The sequence below is a fragment of the Peromyscus eremicus genome, chromosome 7, assembly GCF_949786415.1.
Source record: "Peromyscus eremicus chromosome 7, PerEre_H2_v1, whole genome shotgun sequence".
In the NCBI taxonomy this organism is placed as follows: Eukaryota; Metazoa; Chordata; class Mammalia; order Rodentia; family Cricetidae; genus Peromyscus; species Peromyscus eremicus.
In genome coordinates this window covers 117,209,123-117,219,920 of record NC_081422.1, presented here as the reverse complement: position 1 = coordinate 117,219,920, position 10,798 = coordinate 117,209,123, and the positions used below count along the sequence as shown (strand labels likewise).

The 10,798-nt window shown below is 50.4% G+C and overlaps 1 protein-coding gene across 1 annotated transcript; it reads left to right on the top strand.

Annotated features, from left to right (window-relative positions):
* The first annotated feature begins 3,382 nt into the window (after positions 1 to 3,382).
* On the top strand, positions 3,383 to 4,878 carry Tmem158 (transmembrane protein 158). The gene has a single exon (XM_059267192.1). The coding sequence runs from the start codon at positions 3,395 to 3,397 to the stop codon at positions 4,250 to 4,252; it is 858 nt and encodes a 285-aa protein (XP_059123175.1). The 5' UTR covers positions 3,383 to 3,394; the 3' UTR covers positions 4,253 to 4,878.
* Positions 4,879 to 10,798: the final 5,920 nt, after the last annotated feature.

Below are 10,798 nucleotides of genomic sequence, written 5' to 3'. Positions count from 1 at the left end.
TGCCTAGCCAATGAGGGGCAACCACGCAATGTCACCAGATCGAGACACAGCCTGGGTGCTGGGAGGAGGGTATATAAGGCTTTCTCTGTTACTGAATAAACAAGTCTGTGGTTTTCCTTTCACCTGACTCCTGGTATCTGTGTCATTGACGACTCGCCTTCTCATCCTCTCCCCCAAGGGAGCCCTTAGGACCCAGCAACAACTGGGCCTTGGGCACTCTATACAACTAGTTTGTATCCCATGTCCCTAATGAACTGAAGAGAAGAACACACACAACGGTGATGGCTATGAAAGGTAATGTGAGCCTGGCATGGTGGCACTCACCTGTAAATCCAGCATTTGGGAAACAGAGGCAAAACCTGCTTTCTCCTGATGACACAGGTATCATATCATGGTGCTGTTGTGAAGATGAGTGTCATATGTAAAGCAAATGACCCTCAAGAGTGCTACAAAAATAGCAGTTAGTCAGCTGTTAAAAATTGTCAGGCAACAAGTATTAGCAGAGCCTCTGCCCAAGACAGAAAGTAACTTATTTCCTGTTCTCAAATCTCAGTTGTCCAAAAAGATTGCCATCTTTTTGTCCATCTAGAGACTGGAAATCATATGATTCTCTGAGTGGAAATCACACTTCTGGTTGGGCAGAGTGGCAGCCTTTGCCAGGTTCTGGGAATGTGGTCTGGATGAAGGAATGAAGGGCTATGTTGCTAACAACCTAACAGTGACTGCTTGGCTCTCCAAACAGATCTTGTTTGTTTCTTTGTTTATGGTTGGTTGGTTGGTTTTTGAGACAGGGTCTCAGGTAGTCCAGGCTAGACTTGAACAATGTCAACCTGGCTTTGAGCTCCTGGTCCTACCTCCAATTTCTGAGTGCTGTTACAGTTGTATGCCATCACATCCACCTACAAATAAATCTGTCTTTTTCCCTTCCAAGCTGTTCCTCCCTGTTGTACAGATTCAGTAAGGGAGCTGAAATTCTTCTGTCAGCTTAGCAGCTGCATGTGAATCTACTGATATTTTAATCGGCTGCAGTCCCACGACGCCACAGTCAGTGCCCCCCTGGCCACTCAGGCTGCAGCCCAGCAGGGCTTCCAGGCCCATGGCCCCAGCTCTGCTCCTGCCTCAATATGTAGGTTTAAATTAAGTCTTTATCATTCTATTTATCAGTAAGACTCAGGAGTCAAAGACTGGGGTAAAAACCTGCTAGCTCAGAGAGGTTGAGTAGCAACTAGCTGACCTTGCTTTTTGACCAGAGACACTGCAAGAGACATATCTCTTCCCTCATCCCAGAACCAAAAGGAAGTGTCAAACTCAAGTCCCTGCCCTTTCCTTCCTGTGTGTCTTCTCTATTCAAACTGCCGTCTTCTCTATGGCCAATTCTGGTCAGCTACTTGCTGGCTCCACCCCCAGATTCAAGGTTTAACTTTATTGGCAAGTCTCAGGATTGAGATCAAAATATCCCACAACAGGGAGCCCTAGGGAGCTTAGCATGCTCCTGCCTGAAGTCACAGAAAATGTCACCTGCTGTCATGGATGAAGGCCTAGCTCAAGGCTCACTCCTTGATGACTACGCCTCTTTCAACCCTGGGGATCACCTAATATCCCTGTTTTGAGACATACATCAGCCATGTGGCTCATATTTAAACAGTTCTGCCACATCAGGCAATATATTTTGTTTCTGATATGCAAGACTAAAAGGAGAAGTCATTTTTAATAAGAACATGAAACTGCACATTGCTCCATCTGGGTATACAAAGTGTAAAAAAACGGAAGATGGAGGTATGTTCTGTCCTCAAGGGAGGTCAACCTTTTCTACAGAGACCAAAGATGCTCCAATTACATTGGCTGGACTGACAGGAACTGTAAAACCTACTAGGCGGCACTGAGAAGGCAGGGCAAATGCTGGCTTGCAAGCACTCATTACCACAGCCCTTGCAGGGTGGGTACCAGTACCCCACTGTCAGACAGGGAACTAAGATCAACAGAGAAGGACTTGGTACTTTGGTCACCAGTTATGAGTCTGGAGCATTCTCTCTCTCTCTCTCTCTCTCTCTCTCTCTCTCTCTCTCTCTCTCTCTCAGCACAATGGCTTCAAACCATTTGGGAGTCAGTTGACATTAGTTTCCAAGTGTGAGGCCAAACTACACGGAAAAGACAGTTTGTTTGTTCTGTTTTGTTTAGGCAGTGCTGGCTGGGGATTGAACCCAGGGCTTCAAGTATGCTAGGATACTAGGCAAGCACTCTACCAACTGAGCTGCATCCTCTTCCCAAAAGAGTTTGTTCTTGTTTTTTAGAGATAGAGTCTCACTGTGTAGCCCAGGCTGTCCTCCAACTCATAATTCTCCTCCTCACCATCTCAATACTGGGATTTTGCTTGTTTGTTGAGAGCCCAGGTTGGCCTCTCCAAGGACCTTGAACTCCAGACTTCCCAAGTGCTAGGATTACAGACTTGCACCATCACACCCAGCACTCAGGTGGGCTTTTTAATATAAATCGTATCTTGATGGATTACTCTTTACAGCTCTCTCCCCACAATACACATTCCAGAAGACTCTGACATTTATGGGCTCTTAACATACAAATTGTAGTCTATGTGCTCACTAGACTGTAGGTATCCTGCAAGACAAAGTTACCTATGAGTAGGACTCTCATTGGGGAGCCTCAAGCATTCAATCTCGGGAATTTACATTCCCATAGTCCCACCCCACACCAAGACTCCTCAGAGCTCTTGGAATTTTTTTTAAGAGTTCTCTTCCAGTAAGACAAGTGCAGGAGACAACAGTAAAGCCAGCCAGAATCCAGATCTGAGAAAGGTACAAGGAGCTAATGATGCAGAGTTCTGTCTCTGGCTCCTGAAGTAGCCTAGGGACATTCTCCCCATTTCAGTTTCTCCTAGGCAGTAATGGGGTGCTGATGAGTCCTAAGGGGAGGCCTCTCAGGCTCTCCTCAGCGTGACAAAGCGACAGTCTTGGGCTCCCCGTCGTGTTCTCGGCTTCCCGCCCCCGGGGCTCCCCTCGCTCCGCCCCCACGCGCTGCTTCGTTCCGCAGGTCCCCAGTTCCCGCCCCTGCGTATGGAGCCCCGCCCTCCCCAAGTCCCCGCACCCGGCGAGCGGGGGACCGGGCGCGCGGAAGGCGGAGCCGAGCAGGGGAATCCTCTCCCGGTTCGCCGCGGGCCCGCAGAGCCACCCGGCCGTCCAGGTGTCCCTGCTCGGGGAGCGGCCGAACCTCGATGGGCCGATCCTGCAGAAGCCCCCGTGGCCCGTGAGCCAGTGTTGCCCCAACACGCTGGCAGCGACCCGCCTCGGCCCTCCCAGCCCCACGGTTCCCTCGCCGGACAGTCGCCCGAGAGCCATGCAGCCGCCGCCAGCCCCGCGCGCGTAGGCGCCTGCTACAGGCCATGCTGCCCCTGCTTGCTGCGCTGCTGGCCGCCGCCTGCCCGCTGCCGCCGGCGCACGGCGGGGCCACGGGTGCGCCCGACCTTCCCGGGACGCCCCCAAACGCCTCGGCCAACGCGTCCTTCTCGGGCGAACCCGCCGCCCCGCGCCTGCTGGCCTCGGCGGCACCCGCGCCCCACGAGCGCGCGGGCCCAGAGGAGGCTCCGGCGGCGCCCTGCAACATCAGCGTGCAAAGGCAGATGCTGAGCTCGCTACTCGTGCGCTGGGGCCGCCCGCGGGGCTTGCAGTGCGACCTGCTGCTCTTCTCTACCAACGCGCACGGCCGCGCCTTCTTCGCAGCCGCCTTCCACCGCGTCGGGCCGCCGCTGCTCATCGAGCATCTGGGGCTGGCGGCCGGCGGCGCGCAGCAGGACCTGCGCTTGTGCGTGGGCTGTGGCTGGGTGCGTGGCCGCCTGCGGGCCCCAGCCGGGGCTCCCACAGCGCTGCCTGCCTACCCCGCGGCTGAACCCGGGCCGCTGTGGCTGCAGGGCGAACCTCGTCACTTCTGCTGCCTGGACTTCAGCCTGGAGGAGCTGCAGGGCGAGCCGGGCTGGCGGCTGAACCGCAAGCCCATCGAGTCAACGCTGGTGGCCTGCTTCATGACCCTGGTCATCGTGGTGTGGAGCGTGGCCGCCCTCATCTGGCCGGTGCCCATCATTGCCGGCTTCCTGCCCAACGGCATGGAGCAGCGCCGGACCACCGCCGGCGCCCCCGCGGCCGCTCCCGCCGCCGTACCCGCAGGGACCACCGCCGCCGCCGCCGCCGCCGCTGCTGCAGCTGCCGCCGCCGCGGCCGTCACCTCAGGAGTGGCCTCCAAGTGACCCCCGCTGCCCTGCGTCCACGCTGTGTACGCGCTCGCACGCGCCTTCTTCGAAGGAGACGCAGCAGGGGCGCTTCGTGCTGTCCTTAGTGTTCGTCCTTTTCCCGGGAGGGAACCGCGGAGAGGCCCCAACGAGGTGGGAAAGCGAGGTTTGTGCTGCGCTCCTGGTTCGGAAAAGCAGGGGCCAGCTCTCAGACGGAAGGGTGGGATCCATGCGTGGCTCGAGGACACAAGGGAAAGGGCCCTTTCCCCTGCGGCACCCCCTCTCTGCGCCCACATGCCCTTTATTCATAGCAGAAAGTGACCTGATCCTGTGTATTTGTTTTATATATTTAATAACTGTTTTAAATGAAAGTTTTAGTAAAAAAAAAAATAACAAAACAAAAAGATTCAAATGCTATCGCTGTAGTAACAGGAGCTCTTTGTATCTGAACATAGTTGTACTTGAAGCTTCTTGGTTTGTTTTTTATTTATTTTAAAAAAGGGTGGGGGGAGGGCAAGGGAAGGATTTGACAAGGATTTATTGTTATTGCTAAAAAAAAAAAAAAGAACTTTATGAATCTTTTTCAAGTCGATCTATTCAGTGACATGGCCTGGTGGGCGTTTCTTCTTGTATTAATGTGGTTTTCTGGCTTTTAATACAGACATTTTCCTCCAGAAATGTGTATGTTTCCTTCATTTGTTTTTGAAAAAAGGGATCCACGATGCAAGTGAAACACGAGGAAAACCCTGAAAGGAGAGGCGCCATCTGTCTCCCTGGCTGGGCCAGGTGAAATCACTTTCAGAATGCTTCCAGTGGGAATTTCCTCTCTGATCACTGACCCCCAAAATGCACACACTCTTTCTAGGTTGCAGAGGCTCACAGCACCTGGCATAGTTTGTTTTTAACTTGGTGCTCCAGGAAAATCAATAGTTCTGTGAGCCAAGTGTCTTTTACAGAACCACCTCAGTGGGTGTGGTGTATATGCAGTATATGTGCGTTTGTGTGTGTGTGTGTGTGTGTGTGCACTCACTCCTGCATGTACTTGTGTGGAGGAGTCAATGTCAAGTGTCTTCCCCAGTCACTCTCCACTTATTTTTTAATGTTGACCTCTCACTGAACAGGAAGCTGGCACAACCCCGGGATCCTCCTGTCTCCATCTCCCCAGTACTAAGATGACATGTATGCAACACTAAGTCCAGCTCTCCACATGGATGCTGGGGATCTGAACTCAGGTCCTCATGCCTGAGTACCAGGCACCTCACTGAGCCATCTTCCCAGCTCTGGAAATGGCTGATTGTAAGACGTGTAGATTGCATCTTGATTGCTCAGCTTAAGCAGATGGCATGTTTCAAATGCTAGTATCAAATTCTGAGATGTTTAAAGGCTTTTGTTAAACCCTCTGGTCACCAGTTGCTAATCACAAGTGTTTCTTCACTCCTTGTTTCTGTGGCAGTTTCAGATTCTTTGTGTTTTCAGCAGAACAAAAGTCTTTAAGCAGCTTAATATAAAAGTAAATGTAAGAAGATTTTTAAGACAGATGTGGTATTTCACACCTGTACTTGGGAGGCTGACACAGTTGAAGGCTAGCCTCGGTTGCATAATGAGACCCTGTCCAAAAAAATAAAATAAAATAAAATAAAATAAAAGATGCTTTCCCTTGCTCCATTTCATCCCTGCTTTATCCTTGAAATATTGAACTTGTTCTAGAGCTATAGTTCTCAATGTGGTCCCTGGGCCAGTAATAATCAGCATCAACACACACACTCTTTTTCCAAGATATAAACTAAAAATCAGAGAGCTTTATCATCTTGCCTACAATCACACAGCTATATAAGACAGAACTGAGATGAAACCCAAGACTTCTGCCTCCTTGGTGTATTTTTGTATTACTAGCAACTTCCTTTCCTAAGAGAATCCAGAGCTTGCCACTCAAAGTCTACTTTTCTGTTGACCTACCCTAGCCACTGGCTAATTTGTATAACTACAACCCCCCAAAAAAAGCCAGACTGCATTAAATAAAACAGTTGGCCACTTAATAGAACTCTAAACTATGTATGTACTTGATTTACACATAAACAAGTGTGTAAGTTTATTATACCCAATGAATATATTTGAAAGATGGGCTTAAAATATCAACATCTGGGGCTGAAGAGATAGCCCAGTGATTAACAGCACTTGCTACTTTTTGAGAAAATCTGAGTTCCCAGCACCCATGTTGGGTGGCTCATGGGTCTGACATACTCTTCTGGCCTCCCCAAGCACTTGCAGAAATGTGGTGCGCGCGCGCGCGCGCGCACACACACACACACACACACACACACACACACACACATATACACACACATACAAATGTCTAAAATATTAAGATCTGAGGCTGGAGAAATGGCTCAGTGGTGAAGAGCACTCACTGTTCTTACAAAGGACCCAGATTCAATTCCCAGTACCCATATAACAGCTCACAACCATCTGTAACTCCAGTTCTGGCTTCTGACCACAGGCACCAGGCATGCCCATTGTGTGCTGACATATTCGGGCAAAATATTCATTCACTATCAAATATAAATAAATCTAAAATGGGAAAGAATAAAGAACTGCTAGTGGAGACTAGAGAGAGAGGGAGGGAGGAAGCGAGGGAGGGAAAGTGTGTTGACGGACAAGCTGGTTCTCCTAGAGAATGAGGACAGGGCCTGCAAGTCCCTCTGCGCTTTGAGTAGAAACCCACTGGGTAGAGGGGGTCAGGTCCTGGGAAATTCAGTGTGGGCTTTCCTCTAGTGGAATGTTTCTGTAGCTCCCAGATAGGGAAGGAGGTAATATCTCTGTAGCCTATGGACATACGCACATGAAGCTTTCCAATTCAGAGCTTCACAGTCTCCTGAGGACAGACAGCTTGGGTTGCCAGTGATATAGTTAGGTCCTCAGGATAAACCACTGCTGTGTCCATAGGCCACTACATAGTTCTCTGTATTTACCACCAGAGCCACACAGGCCATCGTGGTAGGGAAAGTTATGGCCAACAGTTCTGTGGTGACTGCTCATGTTGCATCAGGCAGGATGCAGATATGGAAGGGAATCATAACTGGGCTATATTTTCATACTCCCAGGACCTACTTCTATCAGTCAGGTCCCACCTCCTAAAAGCTCCAGAATTTCCCCCAAACAGCACCACTGGCTGGGGACTAAGCATTCAAACATATAAGCTTGGGTAGGTGAGTGAGGCAGGCATTTCACATTCAACCCAGAAGAGTCTCATAAGTAACCCAGGCTAGCCGGAATTCACTCTATAGCCCAGGCTAACCTAGAACTGCTCCTCCAGCCTTAGCCTCCAGAGCACTGGAATTACAGGTATGTGCTATCAAACACAGTTTTAAATGGTCTATACCTGACGTGTAGGTCAGGCATCAGCCTCACAAGGGGCTGAAACCTATGGAAAGCCAAAGATCCAGGGGAAATGGAGAGGAGAGAATGAATGATCATTCACATCCTTCATGTTTCATCGCCAGTCACATCAAACCCGGAGTGACTCCCCCTGCTCCTGCCAGAAGCTTTCACTTGTGAGGTTTCAGATGAGGCTGATAAGAAACAGAACACAACTCTAGAGAATGAACAGTGTGATTCATCTCCTCAAGTAATAACCACGGAGAAGCTTGTATTGTCTGAGTTTATCTGATGTCGTGGGTATGAAAATGAATTCTGAGACACGATATGCAGGAGGGACATTGCATCCAAAGACCTGCCTCTGCTCCATCTGGCTGGGTAAGAGCCGTGGTTCTGGGACCCAGCTGCTGGGGTGGGTGCTGCAGGTGGGGCATCCAGAAGCTCACCTACAATGGGAGTGAGTTCAGGCCAGACTTGGGGATAACATCAAGGATGGGACCCACTGCGGGTCCAAGATATTCACCACAATCCAGGTGTCATCTGCCCTTACTGCTTCAGTCGTTTAGATGTAGAATCTGAAAAGGAGAGTGTCCTGTGTATAGAACAGGACTGTCAGGAGAAGGGGAGTGAAGGAACTAGGCCCCTGCAGGGATGGTGTGAATCAGAACTGTCTCTCAGCTACTGTGGATTCCAGCCTGACCATGGTTGGTGTCGCTTTGTCTTGCTATAAGGCAAGGCCTTTTGTATTCTCAGTGGCCACACCTTCACCACTGTAGGGCCCTGCTCTCCAGAGAAGGGCGCACCTGAGGGCTGTTGGCAGCCTACAGTCCCCCTCGCCTCTATGACAGGCATCTAGGTGGACAGAATTCTCACAGCAATCACTGTGGCCTCACATTGCTCTTGTATGCTGTTCCCATCAGGACTGGGTGGGAGCCTGAGATTAGAAGCAAGGTTCAAAAGTGCTCTGTTGAAATGTCATCTCCCCATCTATCCAATCGCCAGCCTCAGGGGGTGATAGGCTTGCTCTGAGGTCCTACCCTGAGATTCAGCTGACCCTGTTATACCAGCTGTCCCCAGTGGCATCAGAAGCCCCTACCTTTTGCTTCCAGTAAAAGCCCTGGCTTTTATTCCAATACTTGCTTGATAAAGGAAGCTCCACAGTATTTGGGGGTTTGCCAAAGCCACCAGCAGTCTGGTAATGACATGAGACACCAGGACACCTGCTCTGCACCTGCCTTGCCATTGATGAGCCAAGAGCAAAGCACTCCTCTGCTCTTCTCCACAAAAGGAGGGCTATGTACATCTTGAGACAGTACATGACCCCAGAGGGGTCACTTCTCTGTACTTTTTCAGGTTCACAGACTACAGGTGAAGCTCATGGCCATGCTGTAAGATGACCTGCTACCAAGAAGTGTAGAGCTTCTGCCTGGGGAGTGGAAAGACTCTGGAGACAGAGTGGTGATGGTTTCATGGCATTGTTAAAATAATTAACTGTATAATTAATTATAATCAATTGTATAACCAAATTGTATAATTTTTTAAAGCTAAGTAGAAGGGCTAGAGAGATGGCTCAATGTTTAAGAGTGCGCACTTGTCTTCTAGAGGACTGAGTTTTGTTTCCCAGTAACCATGTTGAGTTTGATGAACACCCAAGCTCCCAGCTTTAAAGTAAGGTGGCTGTGAGAGGAACTGAGCACACAAGCCCCTGGGACAAAACCCTTGCTGAGTTACCCTCCCTATGTTCTCTCCCTGCTCCTATCTCCCATCCCTCTTCCTAAGAGGGTTTCCCCAGGGATCGAGTCTTCCATTGCATTTCTGAGGATCTTTCAGGACCCCAAACTCACACCATGCAGAAACTCATTTATTCCTCATACAAGGACATAGAAATAAAAGTTCAGAGACCTTTAGCAACTTGTTTAAGGTTAGGCAAGCCCTAGAGAGCAGCACTGAAACTCTGGCATCTGGCTGCCCCAGCCTCAGGAAAGATAGCAATGTCACGCTCTTGGTAGTGGCTTTGCCAGAACCTCTGAGGCAGAGGTGACTGACTTTGATGCCAGCTGAGAGAGGTGTGGCATGAGGATCAAACTACAAAGCCTACAGGGTTCTACCAGCAGGTGGAGCCCTTCCAAGGGGGTCAGGCTGCCCTCACTCCAGATCTCTCAGTTCATGGCAACTGTTTGGAAGAGCCAGCCAAAAGTGTGGCCTTATACTGTGTGCAGTTATCCAGTTCCAGGAGTCTGGTGAGCAGTGGGGGGGGACGGGGACACCAGCAGGCTGTGCTGTTGACACTGTGCTCACCTGCCCTTTCACAGCTTGCCACTCCTAAGCTTGGCTCCCACTCAGGGCAGCAAGCAGAACATTACAGCTACATTCAGCCTTCACTGGGACTCGAACACCCACTCCTGCCCAGGCTCTGGTCCCTGGACAGAATGGTGGCCCTGGTGACCCAATGAAATAGGTGCAATAGGGCTGTCATTTCAGTGGCGCCAAGCCACTGTGCAAGTCTCTAGTAAGGCCCCAACTGTGCAAGGTTCCAGGCCTGCAAGGAGGGTTCTCTGGTGCCATCCTCTGATCACTTCCCAGCAGAAGACCCTTGAGAATTGGCATGAGTGTAACAGAGAATGCAAAACCATCCATCCATGGTTTCAAGGAGTGTGGGAGACAAGCCCCCACCTTTCCCACGAGGAAGAGGGAGGAATAAGGAACTTGTAGATAGAATGATAGGCCTAGCTGAGAAGGAGAAAGACAGAAACATAGAATAGCTTCGGGGGGACCTGAATATCAATACTCAATGGCCCCTTCTGTCTCTGCTAAAGGGATTTTTAAAAGGAATGCCAAGGGCTGGAGCAAAAGACCTCCCCCAGCACAGCCAAGTGCAGACCCTCCCAAACACCTGGTAACCACACCGGTGGTCAATCCATCCCCTATGCAGCCCTGCTGTGTAAAGCAAGCTCAGCTCTCACTAGGAAACCTCTGTGGACCCAACAAAGGAGCCAGCCCCATTCTCGTTTCACGCCATTGAAGTCCTGATTCTAGACTTGCCTTGGATTCTGGCTTTTTTATTTTGTGTGGTGTTTGTGTATAGGTGCGTGAGTACATGTGTGTGCCTGTCTGTGTGGAGGCCAGAAGCTGTTTTTGGATGTTGTTCTTCAGGAGCTGATCACCTCAATGTCTCTCTGGGACCTAGAC

Bases quoted from the DNA above. Each gene is read 5' to 3' on its own strand.
- Tmem158 (XM_059267192.1), top strand. From the start codon at position 3,395: ATGCTGCCCCTGCTTGCTGCGCTGCTGGCCGCCGCCTGCCCGCTGCCG.